Below are 20,837 nucleotides of genomic sequence, written 5' to 3'. Positions count from 1 at the left end.
TTCCTTCAGTCTCCTTAGATTGGAGCGTTTGTCTCACGAACGCATGGGTCCTTGCCCACGTACCTTCATCCTCACACATCCTCGCAATCATATCACTCACAGAGTCAAAACGAACACCATTCCTTCTCTCCAATTGTATTCTATCCACACTCCATCTTGCACACTCCAACAACGTATGTGACACTGTGTCGACCAAACCACAGTAAGGGCAGTTTTCTGTAGCCGCTTTCTTGAACCTGAAGAGATACGAACGGAAACAACCGTGACCGGTGAGCACCTGCGACAGGAAATAGTCCAAGCGCCGGTGCCCACATTCGAGCCACGTCTTCAGGTCCGGTATAAGTGATTTGGTCCACTGCGCCACATCCACAATTGCCTCCCATTCACTTTGCCACATCCGTATGGATATGGCTCTCTCCTCGCGTCTTACACTCTCGGTCGGACCGTTGTCCCTAGTACGATAAAATAAACGGGCCCTCTCGGAAGCCAAGATGTGAGAGGGTATGCAGCCGGTGATGGCCCACAATGCTGCCGCAGACACAGTTCTGTAGGCGCTTGCCACTCGTAAGAGACTTGCTCTGTCTGTGCGCGTCAAGAGCCTCCGGTAGGACGATATTTCTACCGCCTCACTCCAGACTGGGGCCGCGTAAAGAAGAACAGACTGTACCACACCGTGCAAAGCCCTCCTCCTTTCAGATTTGGGCCCGCCAATGTTGGGCATTATCCACCCCAACGCGGCCGCTCTCTGCGTGGCCTTGCGCGTCACCACTCGCAGGTGCTCGCCCCAGCTCCCATTCGTGTGGAGAGTCACTCCCAGATACTTAACACACTTTTTCGGGATGATCTCTGCTCCGCCGCACTCAAATATCACGTTCTCGCGTTTCCGTGGTCCCTTGAGGATCACGGCCTCGGTCTTCTCCCCAGCGAGTTTCAGACCGCGCTGACTCATCCAATCTTCCGCGAGATCACATGCACGCTGTGCTTTGTACAGAAGTTCATCAGTATCCCGCGCTACCACCAATAACGCAAGATCATCCGCGAACGCGAAAGGAGTAACCCCCTCACCGTATTCGAGACGCAATACCCCGTCATATGCCAGGTTCCACAGCGTCGGGCCAAGAACGGACCCCTGCGGCACCCCAGCCGTGACATCCACAATTACTCCTCTCTCAACAACAATTCTCCTGTCGGATAGATAGTCCGAGACCAGGTTCCTCAAGTAGCCAGGGAAGTTCCTATCCTCAATCGCTCTCATCACTGTACTCCATTGAAGTGAATTGAAGGCGTTTCTAACGTCGAGCAGGAGCAAGGCGGCCCATTTCTGGTCGCGGGCCTCCGTATTCAACGTTCGGTGCAACCCCAACACTGCATCAGTCGTGCTAACATTCTTCCGGAATCCATACTGTCTGGGGGATAAGCCTCCAGACCTCTCAATCGCTTCATTAATCCTCTCACGCAACATTCTCTCAAACAGTTTACAAATACACGAGAGGAGGCAAATCGGCCGATACTTTTCCTCTCCTTTAGGGAGGAGTATTAATTTTGATGTTTTCCAGTCCTTGGGAAAGGTATGTTCAGCGAGTACAGCGTTCATATGGCCCAGAAGCCACGCCGGCTCCAGTAGACCCAGACGTTTAACCGCCTCAGGCGGTATCCCATCTAGGCCCGGGGCCTTGCGGAACTTAAGGGCCCCCAACGCTTCAATAAGTTCGTCTAGGGAGAAGGGCGCAGCCCGCTCAACAGACCCGTCCCCCCGCGCTCCATGCCATTCGCCAGACGGGAAGAGCACTCGTGTTACCGATAGCTTCTTATCCAGCGGCATTTCGTACAGAGGGTATGCGCCGAAACGCTTCATTACAATTTTGTAGCCTTGTCCCCATACGTCCTCGTCCAGCTCGTCACATAGACCCCTCCAACATTCTTTTTTTCTAGAGCGTATCAACCTATTCAGCTCCCTCTTCTGTGCACGATATTCATTTTCCATTTGTAGCACTTCATCAGCGTTTGCTCTACGTTTCCTTGCACGCTGTACCCTTCGACGCAATGCCACACATTCCGACCTAGCATTCGCAATCTCAGCATTCCACCAGTAAGGCATTTTCCTTACCCTTTGTGGAGCTACCTTACTGGTCCTCATTGCACTTTTCACGATTTGTTCTAGTCCCTCCGGCGAGGGCGGAAGGTTTCGAACCAATTCCACTTCCCATCTAACACTCTCATCAAACACTCTCCAGTTAGTCGATTGTATTCCGCATCGGGCTCCCGGGCCCTGAGAGGTTCTGTTTCCAGTAGCGATGCCCATTCCAGTTATCGAAAACCCAATGTAGCGGTGATCCGTACCCGTATAGGTTTGCAGCACCGCCCACTCCTTCACACAGCTAGATATACGTTGGGACGCAAAGGTAACGTCTATGTACGAACCCGTCACAGAATTGCCTCTCACAAACGTGGGTTCTGAACCCCTGTTAAGTACAACAAGGTCCAGGGTTCCTATCCATTCGCTCAGCATTTGACCTCTAGTGTTGGTGATAGGAGAACCCCATTCCGCCGATTTCGCGTTGAAGTCCCCAAGCACCACGCACTCCCGATTCAATCGTCTCACTTCATTCATAATCTCATCCAGCTTACTTTCATATGCGTCGATTGCTATATTCGGTGAAATATAGCAACAGACCAGATTCATTCTCTCCATCTTAGCGACCAGATATCCATCGTGTTTGACAACATCATACACACGTAGGTGTCTGTTGCAGAAATATATCCCAACCCTACCCGAAGCATCCGCAATCCATCCTCGGTTCCCGACCAATGTGGGGTTCGGTTCCGCCGCGATTAAGACGTCAAAGTTTCCCTCCGCGGCGGAAGCCACTGCGAGACTATGAGCTAATCTCGCCGTGCCCACATTAGTCTGGAGTATCTTCAGATCCGGTCTCTGTTTTCTGGTATCCATTATATATACAGGATATTCATTCTCACATCCACACGCTCTGTCAAATTGACTCTCGCGTCCATTCGACCGCTCCATTCCTAAGACTGCATTCTCCTTTCCGTTTCCTTCCTGGCCGTGTTAACCAGATGTCGGAATTTCGGACATTCCATTGAGTTGCCCCGATGTCCTGTGACTTTGCAATTAATACATTTGTGCCCTTCTTCTGGGCAATCGTTCACGGTGTGTCCCTCTGCTCCACACCGGATGCATCCCTTCAAGACCTCATTTTTACACTCAGACCTGCGGTGTCCGTACTCCATGCACTTGTAGCACCGGGCGATACGGATTTTCTCCTTAATTGTGCAGAATATATATCCCACCCTAATAAATCCTATCCGTATAAGGCGCGCTGCAATGTCTTCATCGACCTCAACTGTGGCGTTGAGGTCTCCGCCATATGTCTTACGAAGGGGTCCCCTGACTTGACACGTTCCGTTCCGTCCCGCAAAGGTCTCAATCGCGCTGACAATGTCAGTTTCTTTGGTTAGACCATCTGCTCCATTTACAAAGAGCTCCCGCCTGACTGTGCCACCTTTCGCCACTGCTCTTGTGACCGTGCCCTGTCTAGCTGAGACGATGCCCTTCACCGTTTCCGCCATCTCTCTGCCTCCTCCTAGTTCCAATACAATACCCTGATCTCTGGTCTGCCTAAGACGTTTGACAACAACGTCGCTCCTGCCGCACAGGTCTGTGCGTAACTCACCCAGTAGTTCGTCGAAGGACTTGTCCTTCGCCTTGGTGAGCACTACCACTCCTTTACTCTCTCTGGGCTTTACCATGCTCGCCCAGCTCTTCCTCGGTCCATATACCGCGGCTTTAACTTCCTTACCCTCGGCTGCCCACTCTAGAAGCTTTCGAGTAAGGTCTGTCCCCAAGCACGTCGGAGCGAAGAGCCCTACGCTCTTCCTGTCAAGGTGGCCCATCCTATTTAGAAGTTTACGGCTTGCCGCCAAGAACTTGACCGCCTCAGGTAGATCCGTGTTGCTGGGTATGAACTTGTGGATGCACCTCTCAGTGCAAGCCCTTCGCCCATCATCATCAACAATGCTCACAGAGTTGAACATTGTACCAACTCCACCCTCTTCGTCCTCAGCTACCGGAGTATCCATGAGATCTGGATACCTCTCTTTAAATCGTCCAAGAACTTTCTCGTCGGCCTGGTCGGCGGAAATATACACAGCCGCGTCGTCATTACAGTCCAGCGGGCTTCCCTCCATTACAGAAACCTTGGTAAACAAGGCCTCTGGCCAATCCTCGCTGAGGAGATCCGTGATCTCCTCAGGGGTTCTGCTCTCTGCCATTCGGGTCTTAATGTTCTGGACCCGACGTTCGGTTTCCGCAGGGTCCTCTGAGGGGGACACCTGCACACCCATGTTTTTCTGTTGTGTCCGAACCATTGTGACATCGGTCTGTGTACCGATAGTTGTCTTGCACACGTTGGCCGTTTTTATGGCCGACGCCGACGCACGGGACTCCTTCGACATTGCCGCTTTAAACTGGGACATGTCCCTTTCTAATCTATACATCAGATTCCTTAAACCTCTGATACCAGACTTTATCTCAACTTTAGTTGTTACGTGGACCTTTGTTAGAACCAACACCTCTAGTACGGCCGCCTTTAGTTTAGCCATATCTTTATCTACCTTTTGTAGATTCGCACGGGGGCGATCCTCTCCGGGGACTTCCTTACTCCGCGCATGGGATTTCCTCTTGCGTTTTCTATCGGCCACTGTCCACTCGGTAGACCGGCCGCTGGAGCTACTTTCAGAGCCGGATTGATTGGACTCGGTCGTCGATAGATCGACAAAGCCGTTTTCCGATCCACTCTCCTCATTGTTAACGTGAACAGATGTCTGTGTCACACCTGCTCTGACCTCATCCATCGATCCCTCCGGGAGAGCTCTCTCCGCCGCTGTGGACGAAGAGGGCTCACTCAAGGGTTCCCTCTCTCTCCCCTCTTCCTCTACCTTTCTGATTTTTTCTTTTTTATTTTTTTTCGTCATCTATATCCCACGAGTAGGGCCGAAAGACAGTCCGGCAGGGCAGTGCGCCCTTACCCTGCTAAGGCTAGTTTACAACAGGGTGTCGCCTGGTACCCTGAGGGATTCCGCTCTCGACCACGTGTCGTGTGGCCATTCAGTCGTCGGCACGGTCTCTCACACCTTGACTTCCGGGGTTTTTATCGCAGGTTTACTCCTTCGGTTTTTTTTTTTTGCGTGGCAGGTTGTCTCCTGTGGGTAGGTAAGGTCATTGGATTTAGGTAGGTAACAGAGAAGGTAAAGATGGACAAGCTGGGATTTGCAGATCCATCACGAGGTTGATGTGCGGCAGTGGCATCCGGCGACCAACTCCGAGTGCCAATCCCGCCCACCACCCCCGGTGAACGGCCACTCTCCTGATCCGTCGCGATCGCCTCACAAAACTTAGCGGCCGCGATCGGACAAGAGAGCGACCGCCTCTCCGTTTAGTCGCCTTTTACGACAAGCAGGAGGAAACTGTGGGCATATTCTACTTTAGTGGCCCGTGACCCACACGGGGAATATAATTGCAATATGTTTATAAACAAAATTAACAAATTCTAAGACAAATGGGCAAATGAACAAAAGGGCCTATTTTGGTGTTCATTTAGGAGATCAAGATAAATCCTGAGCTCCACATGTAGTGTGCAAAACTTGTATTGAAAACTTGCGACAGTGGACGAAAGGACAACGAAAATGTTTAAATTTAGTTTTCCACTGGTATGGAGGGAACCAAAAAATCATTTTGACGATTGCTATTTCTGTCTTGTGAATATAAAGGGCATTAATCGTAACAATCGACATACGTGAACATATCCTAACCTGGATTCAGCAATAATACCAATTCCACATCAGCTTGAGCAGATACCCATTCCAATATTTAGCAGTCTACCTATGTTACCAGAGGATAATGCCGAAACGTTATTTGACGAACTGCAGACTAATAGATTTGAGGAAGACGACAGTGATTTTGAAGGGGATTCAACACGTCCTGAGTGCTTTACTCAGGAAGAGCTAAGCGATATTATCAGAAATTTGAACCTTCCAAAGGATTCTTCCGAGTTGCTTACCTCCAGACTAAAAGAAAATAATGTTCTTCACCCAGACACCAAAATTACATACTACCGTAATAGAGATAAAAGATATTTTGCCTTTTTTCTCAGCAAGATTATACGGTTTTTTAAAGGACTGTTAGAAAAAATGGGTGTATCGGAGTATACACCAGATCACTGGCGTCTTTTTATCGACAGTTCCAAACGAAGTTTAAGGTGTGTCCTTCTACACAATGGCAACAAATATGGAAGTATACCAATTAGGCATTAGAGTGGAATAAATGCTCAACAATTTTAACACACACGGTTGTCATATGAGTATTAAAATTCATTACCTCCACAGCCACTTAGACCGTTTCCCAGAAAATCTTCACCAAGATATCAAAACGATGGAAGAGGAGTATCAGGAACTTGGGGCTATCACATGATGGCGGATTACTGCTGGAGTCTTCAAAGGGACCGTCCTTTTATAGCATTTGCAAGAAAATCATATAAAAGGAAGTTTTTAGGTGACACCGAATAACACATTGTTGTTGCGACGCTGCCGGTTAGGTTAGATGAAAAGTTAAGTTTTTTTGGCAGATATTTGTGATGATTTTTGTAACTACATTATTGTACAATAAATATTTTACTTTTTATTCGTATTTGGTTTATTTCATGTGTAGCAGCACTACATATGTAAGTGGTGCTGCGTTAAATTACCCTATATGTTAGAAATGTGATCTATTGTCGTATTTTCTGAAAACGATCTGATGGAACAAATCTAGTGGCATTTTTGGATTCAGCAGACCCAAATTACCTAGAAAAGGTAAAAAAATTTCCGGCAGCAAACTGTGTGTTTACCAGTGTTATTAGTGGAAGCAATAAAGCACTGAACCTCCGAAAAAAAAAACGACAAGACGGATCTTAATAATTCTTTTTGCATTCGATTCGTGAATGCGCCAGGAAACTTTGTGAACCGGAGCCATGATATAATATTGAGAAACTGCATACAAAAAATGTATTCTTAAAGCGCATCTCAAACAGACAATAAAAAATATTCAGAACTCGTCAATTATCGGCGGAAATGAGTTCAATGTTGTTACTCGGGGATTTTTGGGGTCGTTGAAAACGAATATGACGTCAAAAGTGATCTTCGGAATACCTTTTACTTCATTCATTATATCAATAATTGTATTATTAGCTTTTTTGAGAACAATTTGTTGACACTTTTAATTACAATTATTAGTTTTAATATCTTTAATATCTTGCTGCTAATCCACACAGCTATCTTTTATACCTTTTACACAACAATAAACCATCGATTACCAATTTACCTTCTCCACTTCAATCTTAAGATGCACACTCGTTTGACCCTGGAGGACGGTATCAATTCTCCACTTAAGTGGTCGTTGCTCCAAGCTTGGTCAATTGTTTCGTTGATGTCACATTATGTTGATTCTAAGAAGCGAATCTTTTATTAATTATTCAATTATTTTTTCTAAATATTCATTGCGCCATATTATTAAACGATCATTCTTTATAGTCCAGGCGGGATGTGCTTTGAATTGGACAATTTCCGTAGAAGTCTATATTTTTTTTAACTAAAGGCTGCTCTGCACACAACGGAAAATCGGAAGGCATGCATTTTTTTTATATTAAGGCGGCTCCACACACATCGGAAAATCTGAAGGCGAAAAATGTGGGGTATCTACAAATCCACATACTACAGAATACACGAAGGCCAGCATTAAGGCACTCCAGTTTGTGTGTTCGCGCAATGGCGTCAACAGATGATGCACTACTGCCTGTTCTTGTAGATTCTTTGATCTTTTTTAATTGTTTCCGAAAACTGCTGTGCATATTATTAATTTTTTTAATTTCATGGTTATCGTTAGCTAGGGGCTCCATTTTTCGATAATCTTTGGTAAGCAACTTCTTTTTTTATACGGTCATAATAATCTTTTGATGTAATTTGCCACAATCACGGCATATCTCTGAACAAAGCTATAAGTTTTTCTTGATTTTGCTTTGCACGGGCCATAATTGTATGATACAACTAAATGGAACAACACAACTAATACAACTGAAAACGAATCGTCTCGAGGCCTACCTCCCGACCCCTCCACACAGTCCGATCGGCCTCGATCGGCCTCGAAGAGATTTTTTATTGAAAATGGACATGTGGCATTCTTATGGCAGGAAAATCTTAAAGAAAAATTATAGTGAAATTTGTGCACCCCATAAAAATTTTATGGAGGTTTTGTTCCCTTAAGCCCCCTTAAACTTTTGTGTACGTCTCAATTAAATTATTATTGTGGTACAATTAGTTAAATTCAATATTCCTAAAATTTTATTGCCTCTTAGTATTTTTCGATAAGGCAGTTTTTATCGAGTTGAGGCTTAATTTTTATTATGTCTACATAAAAATTTTATGGGGGTTCTGTTCTTTTAAATTCCCCAAATATTGGTGTACGTTCCAATTAAAATATTACTGCGGCACCATTAGTTAAACACAGTGTTTTTAAAACTTTTTTGATTCTTTGTATATTTTTCGAGAAGGCACCTTTTATCGAGATGTGGCTTCTTTTTTTAATGTGGTTCATAATATACCTAAAAATGTAAATCATAAATAAATTTTCATATTATTACCAAGTCTCCATAATCGTACTTTAGTGTAGGAAACAGAGGTTGAACCTTGCAAAATGGACACAAGTCCGGTTTAATTTTTTTTCTGGCATATCAAGGGGTGCTTATTATAAGACTAACTTTTTCTGAAAAAATTTCGCCCCGGAACCCCCCTCTTCACCCCTTTAAAGGGGGTAATTTATGGTTTTTGCAGAACGTAGCCCTTCCTGTACCTTTTACAAAAACTTTCTTTTATAGAAATATGAAGAGGACTATATTTTCTACGATTTATTTCCGACAGCATCTCTCTATCATCCACCGTTTAGCAAGGGTGGCGCCCCAAAGTTGACAAGTTTTTAAAAAAGATGTTTTTAAAAAATATATATTTTTCCCTAACTGTAACGGAAATTAAAAAGAAAGGCTGCGGAGATTATTCACAAATAGATGATTGATTTTTTGGTATAGGTTTCACTTAAGGGTAATTGCCCTTTTTTTAATTACAGGGTGTTACGTTTCAAAAAACCCCTTTTTATACCATCTGAACCGTTTATGCTAGAGTAAAAAGACTTTCAGCGATTACCCATGTACTGGTGTTATTTACAAATTTGTATAATGCACCCCCATTTTTTCCCCGGAACCATCTAAAAAAAAAGAAGAATTAATAAATAAAGTGATTTTCTTGAAATCCTTCACACACAATGCCCTTCATTAATATGCTTCATATATCATTTTGTGCAAGTTATTATTACCCATACATGGACACTAAAGGCGATTTCCTAGTGCAACCCCTGTAGCCAAAAACAATAAATAAAATGGGGGGTTGAAAATTTATTTTTGTTTTTTTGCTTTTTAATCCATATGGGCATATGCTGCATCAATAGTGCTTTTCAAAAATATATATGGTTATTGCAACATCCCTGCGCAAACCACCCCTATCCTTGAAAATATACTGCAGAAACTACCCCTATACCTTATCCAGCACGTTTTTACGATTTTCTCATTCCCTATTCATTTTTTTTAAACAAAACTTATACAAGGTTAAAGACCACTATTTACTCTAAATATTAGGTCCTATTCATTTTTTTCGTTTAAGCAACCGTTACGGCACAGTGGCGCCGTAAACCTCATATATGCTTTGACGGGCTCCAGTTTTTGTTTATTTTTTCGTCATCTGTTTGTTTTATTGATAAAGTACTTATGTAAAATAAAACAACACAGTGTAACCTACAAATCATGACCTATGCACATTTTACATTCTTTGCTCCCCAAAGCTAGAGTGGTGGCCCAAAATATTTTTTTTTATATTTTCGCCACCTACACGCATTTTATTGCGTTAATGCTACCTTAATAGCACAATATTCACCCCTAAGTGGTCGCTAAGCAGTGGCGGATCCAGGGAGGGGCGATGGGGGCGATCACCCCCACCCCTCTCAAACCAAGTGATATTATATTTGAAGATTATAAAAATATTCATTTATTTTTATAGAAATACTTATATTATATTAATATTATTTTTATAAGAATGACTTTTTATGCTTTAGCGACAGTGGCGGATCCAGCATCGTTAAGAGGGGGGTGCCAATTGGTTAAATTTCTATAAAAATAAATGAATATTTTTATAATCTTTGAATATAATATCACTTGGTTTGAGAGGGGGGGAGGTGATTACCCCCATTACCCCTCCCTGGATCCGCCACTGCGTAGCGACCACCTAAGGGTAAATATTGTGCTGTTAAGGTAGCATTAATGCAATAAAATGCATGTAGGTGGCGAAAATATGCAAAAATTTATTTTGGGCCACCACTGTGGCTTTGGGGAGCAAAGAATGTAAAATGTGCATAAGTCATAATTTGTAGGTTACACTGTGTTGTTTTATTTTGCATAAGTACTTTATCAATAAAACGAACAGATGACGAAAAAAAAAACAAAAACTGGAGCCCGCCAAAGCATATATGAGGTTTACGGCGCCACTGTGCCGTAACGGTTGCTTATACGAAAAAATGAATAGGACATAATTTTTAGAGTAAATAGTGGTCTTTAACCTTGAATAAGTTTTGTTTAAAAATAATACATAGGTAATGAGAAAATCGTAAAAACATGCTCGCCAAGGGATAGGGGTAGTTTCTGCAGTATATTTTCAAGGATAGGGGTGGTTTTCGCAGAGATGTTGCAATAACCATATATATTTTTGAAAAGCACTATTGATGAAGCATATGCTCATATGGATCAAAAAGCAAAAAACAAAAAAAAATTTTCAACCCCCCATTTTATTTATTTTTTTTTGCTACAGGGGTTGCACTAGGAAATTGCTTTTGGTGTCCATGTATGGGTAATAATAACGTCCACAAAATGATATATGAAGCATATTAATAAAGGGCATTGTGTGTGAAGGATTCCAAGAAAATAAATGTATTTATTAATTCTTCTTTTTTTTGGGGTGGTTCCGGGGAAAAAATGGGGGTGCATTATACAAATTTGTAAATAGCACCAGTACATGGGTAATCGCTGAAAGTCTTTTTACTCTAGCATAAACGGTTCAGATGGTATAAAAAGAGGTTTTTTAAAATGTAACACCCTGTAATTAAAAAAAGGGCAATTACCCTTAAGTGAAACCTATACCAAAAAATCATTCAAATTTTTTTGAATAATTGCCTCATGATTTCTTCTTAATTTCCGTTACAGTTAGGGAAAAATATATATTTTTTAAAAACATCTTTTTTAAAAACTTCTCAACTTTAGGGCGCCACCCCCGCTAAACGGTGGATGATAGAGAGATGGTGTTGGAAATAAATCGTAGAAAATATAGTCCTCTTCATATTTCTAAAAAAGAAATTTTTTGTAAAAGTTACAGGAAGGGCTACGTTCCGCAAAAACCACAAATTACCCCCTTTAAAGGGGTGAAAAGGGAGGTTCCGGGGCGAAATTTTTTCAGAAAAAGTTAGTCTTATAATAAGCACCCCTTGATATACCAGAAAAAAAATAAAACCAGACTTGTGTCCATTTTGCAAGGTTCAACCTTTGTTTCCTACACTACTTAACCATATACAAATATGTGGTGGATTTGAAAAATATTCAAAATATCTCGATAAAAACTGACTTTTCGAAAAATAACTAGGAGGCAAAAAAGTCTTAAAAATATTTTGTTTAACCAATGGTACTACAATAGTAATTTAATTGGAACGTACACAATAGTTGGGGGGGGGGGAGTTTAAAGGAGCAACACCCCCATAAAATTTTTATTGGGTGTCCAAATTTAACTACAATTTTTTCTTAAGATGCTACTGCCATAAGAATGACACATGTCCATTTTCAATAAAGAATCTCGTAACAGTTTTCGATACATTGGAAATAATCAATTTTCATTTTGTAATTTCAACGGGCTGTAACTTTTTTTATGTGCACATTTGTACTAAGGTAAGTTAGGTTCAATCGAACTATTTCTGGTCTCAGAATATGTGATTAAATTTATGACCTGTATTTTTGTTACACTCTGTATACATATACAGGGTGTTAGTAAATAAGTATGAAACATTTTAAGGGCTAATTCTACATGAAAAATTAATGCCAGTTTGCTCTATAAACATATGTCCGCAAATGCTTAATTTCGAAGATACGGGGTGTTGAAACTTTTATTTCAAACTTCCAATTTATTTATTGCTCTAAGACCAGTTGAGCTATGAAAATGAAATTTGGTATGTTTTAGGAGGTAGTTATTATGAATTTTATGACATACAATTAAGAATTTTGTATTCATCATTGGCGCTCCTACGGGCAATGGTCTGAATTATTTTAAAGAAAAAAATAGTACACCACTGAGATATTTCGAACTAGAAATTATTTTTAAATTCCACGTCTAATTTATGATAATAAACCTTTCTTGTCTTTTTTCATATGATGCACCGTTTTTATGCAGAAAAATAAAACATCTTGGCGCAATACATCATCAAGAACTATCCAATATAATAATACTAAACTAGAATAATAACAGAAAATATTACTAATACCATTTCAACTAGGTGCAAAGCTGCAAGAAATATTTAAAATGATCTCCTTTACAGGTAACAGAAGAATTTTATATTCATCATTGGCGCGCGTACGAGTAATGGTCTGAATTGTTTGAAGAAAAAAATAGTACGCCACTGAGATATGTCAAACTAAAAATCATTTTTGAATTCCTCGTTCAATTGACGACAAAAAATCTTTTTTGCCTTTTTTTAATATGCGGCGCCGTTTTTATGCAAAAAAATTAAACATCTTAACGTTTACAAAGTATTTGAACTAAGTTTCTATGCATATGGAAACTATAGTCTGTTCGCTAAACTCAGACGCAACTTTCTAGATATTTTAGTCAATAATTTTCCCAATTTTAGTAAAATTGGCAAAAAATAATTACTAAATAGTTAATAATCACTAAATAGTTAGTAATTTTGCCAATTTTTGCAAAATTGGCAAAAAACAAAAAAATTATCGACTAAAATATCTAGCCAGTTGCGTCTGAGTTTAGCGAACCGACTATACCTCAAATACTTGGTAAGCGTTAAGATGTTTTATTTTTTTTTGTATCAAAACGGCACCTCTTATGAAAAAAAGGAAAGAAAGATTTTTTGTCGTAAATTGAACGAGGAATTCAAAAATTATTTTTAATTTGACATATCTCAGTGGCGTACTATTTTTTTCTTCAAAACATTCAGACCATTACCCGTACGCGCGCCAATGATGAATATAAAATTCTTCTGTTATCTGTAAAGTAGATCATTTTAAATATTTCTTGCAGATTTGCACCTAGTTGAAATCTTATTAGTAATATTTTCTGTTATTGTTCTAGTCTAGTATTATTATATTGGACAGCTCTTGATGATGTATTAAAAAATGAAAAATACGCGCCAAGATGTTTTATTTTCCTGCATAAAAACGGTGCATCATATAAAAATAGGCAAGAAAGCTTTTTTATCATAAAGTAGACGTGGAATTTAAAAATAATTTTTAATTTGAAGTATCTCAGTGGCGTACTATTTTTTTATTTAAAATAATTCAGACCATTGCCCATAGGCGCGCCAATGATGAATACAAAATTCTTAAGTGTATGTCATAAAGTTCGTAATAACTACCTCCTAAAACTCACCAAATTTCATTTTCATAGCTCAACTGGTCTTAGAGCAATAAATAAATTTGCAGTTTGAAATAAAAATTTCAACACCCCGTATCTCCGAAACTAAGCATTTGCGGACATATGTTTATAGAACAAACTGGTATTAATTTTTCATGTAGAATTAGCCCTTAAAATTTTTCATACTTATTTACTAACACCCTGTATGTATATGATATTTTCAATAAGCAAAAATGGATAAGGGAAAAAATCGTGGCTGAACTTCGTATTGAAATTCGACGGTCTATTATATACATATAATTTCATTGGTGGCAATATATTAGTTCCTTATACAATTTTAGTTTGATAATTTACTGACTAATTACTACCAATGCTATAATTTTTTAGATAATTATTTTTTTAATTTCCCAGATATATTCTTTAAAAGTCCTTTATATTTTATTATAATGTTGTTAATAATGTATTATTATCTTCCGAAATTTCAGTTTCGTAAATACTATAATTAATTGGTTAATTTATAACTTCCCAGTATAAAACAAAATAATCTTTATTTTTTTTTAATATATTCCAACCAGTATTAGGCCTGGATCCCGCGTACCAAAAAAAATTTACTAATAGCCAGCTGAAAATTTGTTAATAGCTTAACGGTGTCAAGTCGGGCAAACTTCGATGTACGGGAACACTGGAACAGGGGAAGTTTTAATTGTGGAACAGGTTACAGGTTTCGAACATCAGAGTACGAAAGCATTCCATGTATTAAACTCTCATGCAAAAATCAGACTGCTATTTACCACCAATATAATTTCTGTCATTTGCCATGTTCTGCGTGTCGGACTTTTAAAATGCCCATCATATTTGTCGGACAAACAGTTTTTCATATAAAGTCTCCATAGTTTGCTATGAAATAACCGCTAGTTTTTACAATCATAAACTTGTCAGGATGGCACGTTCCACAATTAAAACTTCCCCTGTTCCAGTGTTCCCATACATTAAAGTTTGTCGGATTAGATACCGTTAAGCTATTATTAAATTTTCAGCTTGCTATTAATAAACTTTTTTGTGTTACGCGGGATCCAGGCCTAAGTTTGAGAGGTACCACCATCCGATGCATCCGTGAATCTCTGAGTTAAATGTAATTTTAATTATATTATGAATATATTGCTGTATGCCCAGAATAGTGATAGACGTGGGCTGCACGCCAACCAGGCGAAAGATGTAGAATTTGTTTGGGACTTACATTACAGGGTAAAATAAATATTGACGCTTCCTATAAATATTGACCTTGGTCAATAGTGGCCAGCGCCAGTAGAGACAGTATTATTTAATGATAAAATATATAAATCCACAAGGAAAAATGATTTATATGATCTATATAACAACTACTAAAACTAATTTTTCTTACATGTAATTAAGGGTTTCTAAATTACCTAAAGTCGAGGTTTATTCAGAATTAATTTATGCAAATGGAAAATGAAGACACTAAAGTCGACTTTACACTACATGATTTATCACGTGATTTATCACATGATTTTTCCTATGACGAGCCGCATGACATGCTTATGATAAAACACAATGTTTATGGCACAATCATATGACAAATCACACAGTGTAAACATGTAAATTTCACTCCATAACCAAATCATAAGACAAATCACTTGATAAATCATGTAATGTAAAGTCGACTTAAGTTATTACAGAAGATATGATCGATTAGATTAGAGTCATATAAATAACAACATACGGCGAAAGAGTCAAAATTTTAATAGTTTTAAATGACAACTATACCCACCCAGGGCCTATTTTACCACTAGGCCCGTGAGGCACATGCCTCGGGCCCACATTTTAATGGGGCCCACAAAGATCACAAAAAAAAATTTATTGCAATAACAAAATAAATTTTCAAAATTCTTCACCTGTGATAACAGTGCTTTACGCCTTCATGAAGCGACTTCACCTGTCACAAGTACATCTCCGTCATCTTCTATAGAAAACGACAATGTCAATAACTCTTTTCCTAGCGATATAGGGGATTGGCCATAACATTTAAATCTGGAATTTCAACAATATCTTTATAAATAACCGAATCAATAAAATTAGTGAATGTGTTACACAACTGGATAATAATAAAATCAGACATTTTTGCAAATTGCGATTTTTTTTATAAAATTAAAGCTAACTGGGAAAAATTCTTCGTGAGTGGTTAGTGTACCTACAGTCCTAAATGTAGCCGTGTTTGTTGTTACGTTTGTAAACTGATCTCCACGAAAATTATTGTTTTTTTAACTTTCGATGCGTGTAATGACTGGAAAAATATCAATAGGACAGTTATTCAACATGAGCGATCTCCTGAACATATTTCATCAATTGGTACGTTAGTCAAGAGAAGTAGTATAGCAGGAAAAATTGTAACATTAATGGAAAAAAGTTATTTAGAAGAAAGAGAACATTAGAGAAACACGTTCTTCAACGAATAATAGCAACCATTAAATCTTTTCCAAGAACGGTCTATCCTTTTATGGTTCACCAACCAAATTATTTACAAAAGGAAATGACATATATACAGTGTGTTGCATTTAAGATGAAGACATTTTGGCTATAAAAATAAATACAAATTTGAAGTTTTTTTTGCACAGTAATATAGGTTGAATGTTCAGTTCCATCCATACAGTTCCATCACGCCATCTCTAGTTTACACAACAAATCACAAAAAATAAATTCATAATCAAAAATAAATAACCATTTTCACCTCTACCGATTTCGAAACTTATTAGCCTCTCATCAGGAGGCACATATGCTGCTCTCTCTGACCCAACCAGGACAAACCCCGGCGTGCAATTACGGATTGCAACAAACGAAATGGCAGGGATGCCCTAGCGGAAACTGCTAGCAAAAGTTTTCAATCTAATAGCACATAAAACAATATCAAAAATATTATTCTACATCCCACCAGATTGAAAATAATGGAAACCTTCTCTGGTTACACATCCGAGGCTTTTAAAATTTGAAAGCCATAGCGGATGCTGAGAATAAAGAGGATGAGGGAATTTTACAATTTATAATTCACGTCCCATCTGCTCAGTGCGGTAAAGTTCCAACGAAAATGGTGCCTTTCATACTCCAATCAGAGTAAACATGTAAATAAAAAATGCATAACCATTTTCAATTTCGTTGCAATACGAAACTACAGCTGCGTTATATTCTAGTTCAATCTGAGGCTGCAGCAAGCACCTCTACCGGTTTCGAGACTTATTAGTCTTTCATCAGGAGGCAATTATCGTTGCAATCCATAACTGCACGCTGGGGTTTGTCCTGGTTGGGCCAGAGAGAGCAGCATATGTGCCTCCAGATGAGAAACTAATAAGTTTCGAAACCGGTAGAGGTGCTTGCTGCACTCTCTAATTGAACTAGTATATAATGCGGCTGTAGTTTCGTGTTGCGACGAAATTGAAAATGGTTATTCATTTTTGATTTACATGTTTACTCTGATTGGAGTATGAAAGGAACCATTCTTGTTGGAACTTTACCGCGCTGAGCAGATGGGATGTGAATTATAAATTGTATAATTCGCCCATCTTTTTTAATCTCAGCATCCGTTATGGTTTGCAAATTTTAGAAGCCTCGGAGGTGTGACCAGAGAAGGTTCCCATTGTTTTCAATCTGGTGGGATGTAGAGTAATATTTTTGATATTGTTTTATGTGCTATTAGATTGAAAACTTAGACTTCTAATTCAAAATCCTTTATAAAAGGCATATTTCTTTTAAAAAAGGCCCTTTGACTACAGCATAGAACGTTTTCGGAATAACAATTCAATAATCAGTGCTATAAGGTCATTAAAAACTTACATTTTTGTATAAAATATTATGTGCTGTTTGTACTTTTCCTTGATTTTACATCACGCCAATGTAGAACTAACCCACAATGTGGGTAGACCTCAAAGAGGGTAAACCTTACTATGTGGACTCTAGATAACAACTGCTCCTATCTAAATCGCCAGGTCTGTGGATTGAGGCCGACTCCTAGTGTCCAAGTGAAGAGGAGCTGTATTAGAACAATTATGATTTCGTGGTTTGCCACGGCTACGTATCTCGCTTACTCTTATTAGTTTTATTCTTCTTCTTGATATGCTTATCCGTGATGAATGTTGGCGATCATCATAGCAATCTTTACCTTATCTGCCGCAGCCGAAAAGCTGCAGATATGTTGTGTTGAACCAGATTATGAGGTTCTTCAACCAGGATGTTTTCCTGGGCCCCGTTTTCTAAATGTTTTTCATTGCAGGAAAATTGCAGTTTTCTTCATTTGTGACTTGGCCAGTTCACGTGATTTTAAGATATAGCCACGTCTCACATGCTTTCAATTTTCTGCACATATCTTCGTTCAAGGTCCACGATTCAACACAAAAAGGATAGAGAAGACGGAGCATCGCAATTTATACCAAGAGGTCGGTTAGGCTATTGAAGAAGGCACCCATCTGGTTGAAGATGGATTTAAAATGCACGCTCTTATCTCTCGGTTGTTGGTCCATTCTTCATTTATTATGGTGTCGACGTAGTTGTAGTGCTTTACTCTATACGGATTTGGTTGATATAGAGTTCTGTTGTCTTTTTCTTGCTAATGATCATAAGTTTGTCATCTTTGCACTGTTTATATTAAGACTATATTGTTGACTGTAATACGTGATATTGTTCATAAGGACTTGTAGGTCTTCTAGGCTGTCCGCAAATATTATTTGGTCATCTGTATATCTGATGTTGTTTAGCCAGTACCCATTTAGTAGAATATTTTCTTCAGTTTCGAGTTTCGATAAATATTTTTTCAGAACAGATATTGAACATTAGAGGAGACAAAATACAGCCTTAATGTTGTTCTGAAGCTATTTCCTTATGGCATTTTTACAATAAACTATTTAGATGGGAAATAAGCCACAATTAACTTGAAAAAAATAATTTTATCAACGTTTCGACGCCCAAGTCGGGTGTCGTTGTCAAAATTCAAAATACTACTAAATAAACAAAAACGTTGTTGCTTTGTAAAAATTCTTCTAATAATTTATTTAATCTGACTCATTTATATTGGCAATTCAGACATATACATATTATACATTTTAAAGTAGGTAGTAATGTCCTAACGAAAATTCATTTTTAGAAGAAAAACAATTGCTAACATATGTTTTATTAAAAAATGATTATCCTTTATCGTTTATAAATAAGGAATTGTCAAGATTGGATCGAATGGAACAGAACAACTTAGAACGGGATCCTACAACATTCACAAGAAATAATACGAGGAAAATATCAATACCATATATATAAAAGGACTATCCGAGAAACTGAAAACAACAGGAAATAAATTCAACATTTCAACAACATTCAAAACCACAAACACATTGAGATCTATTCTATCTAAAACTAAATCTAACAATGAGCAAGAAAGAACAAAGAATTGTATTTATAAAATACCTTGTGAATGCGAACAATTTTATTTAGGAGAAACATCAAGACCATTAAAAGTTAGAATAAGTGAACATCAGTCTTATATTAAAAATAGAGAATTTGATAGATCTCAAATATGTCAACACGCGTGGGATAATGAACATAGACTTTAGTGGAGATATTCAAATATAGTCCTGAAAGAAACAGATAGTAAAAAGAGAAAAATCAAAGAAGCGGCTCTAATTATGCTAAATGAAACCAATTGTGTCGCAAATTCCTCGGTAGAATGTAGTAGGATATGGTTACCCATACTGAAAGAGAAAGTCAAGAGAAAGAAAGTACCACAAGTAGTAAGTCAATAACATATTGAGTTAGTAAACATTTTATATTTTAGTATTACTTATATATCTATGTATTATTAATATTATTTATAATTTAAACAACATATATATTATATATTAAAGTCAGAATTTGGTATTAGTTTTGAGAGTAAACTAAATGTAAGACCAAATACTTACGATGTCGGGATAGTATCACGAGGTTTTTTCTGGTTTTCCCTCGTGATTTACTATGGAATCTCTAACGCGAGAATTTTACTGTCACCGTTGCAATTGGTTGTCTTTTTAATGGCAAATCACATGCTATGATTTTTTGTGGCGGATATTCTTGAGCTGGGGTTGATTTCATGTAATTGAATGAACTATCTTTCAGTAAAGTCGTCCCAGGAATGCAACTCATAAATATTGGCAATATCATTTTAAAGTCTTCTACTTTAAAATGTATCATATTATGTATATGTCTGAATTGCCAATATAAATGAGTTAGATTAAATAAATTATTAGAAGAATTTTTACTAAGCAACAACGTTTTTGTTTATTTAGTACCTAGTACTTTGTATTTTGACAAGGACACCCGATTTGGGCGTCGAAACGTTAATAAATTTATTTTTTTTTTCAAGTTAATTGTAGCTTATTTCCCATCTAAATAGTTGATTGTAAAATACAGCCTTGCCTCACTCCGCGTATGATCTTATAAAGTAAAGGTTTCTAATTTTCAGATCTTGGTTGTTAATTCCTTGCTTTTAGGATTTTCATCATCTTAACGTAGTGTACTCGATCAAATGCTTTCTCAGCAATCAACCAGACATGCGTATATGTCGCAATTGACGAATAGTCGATATGTATTTAAAAAACTTACATTTTCAAAGTAAAATTTTACAAATTGTTTTACTTATTTTTCAGATCCTAGAACGAATTCATGGTTCCTAATAAAGGATCCTGGTCCTGGCTTAGCTATTTTAATAATATGGATGTATTTTGTTCTTAATATTGGTCCGAAAATGATGAAGGATAGGGAGCCGTTTGACCTTCGGAAAACCCTTATAGTTTATAATTTAGTGCAAGTTATTATTAGTTCATATATATTTATAAGGGTAAGTAAAACATACAAACATATTTCTTCCATACTGGATATTTGTTCCCTACAAGCCAATTTTTGCAGATTTTTGGCTTAAATATGATAATTAGTATAAGATAAGAAAAACAAAAATAAGGAATAGGGTTATTAACTTATATATCTATTATGCTTTCAATACCTGTATCATAATGGGTGTCATTCTGATACAGATTTTC

The 20,837-nt window shown here is 38.3% G+C and overlaps 1 protein-coding gene across 5 annotated transcripts in view; it reads left to right on the top strand.

Moving 5' to 3' along the window:
- Positions 1–20,837, top strand: part of LOC114340630 (elongation of very long chain fatty acids protein) — a 225,357-nt gene that overhangs the window by 159,316 nt on the left and 45,204 nt on the right. For all 5 annotated transcript variants that reach the window (XM_050646076.1, XM_050646075.1, XM_050646077.1 and 2 more), the window contains exon 3: positions 20,448–20,638. In XM_050646076.1, coding sequence (XP_050502033.1) covers positions 20,448–20,638 — 191 coding nt within the window. The remainder of the gene's footprint in view (positions 1–20,447; positions 20,639–20,837) is intronic.

Source organism: Diabrotica virgifera, chromosome 3, assembly GCF_917563875.1.
Source record: "Diabrotica virgifera virgifera chromosome 3, PGI_DIABVI_V3a".
In the NCBI taxonomy this organism is placed as follows: domain Eukaryota; kingdom Metazoa; phylum Arthropoda; class Insecta; order Coleoptera; family Chrysomelidae; genus Diabrotica; species Diabrotica virgifera.
This window is presented reverse-complemented; position numbering and strand designations above follow the sequence as displayed.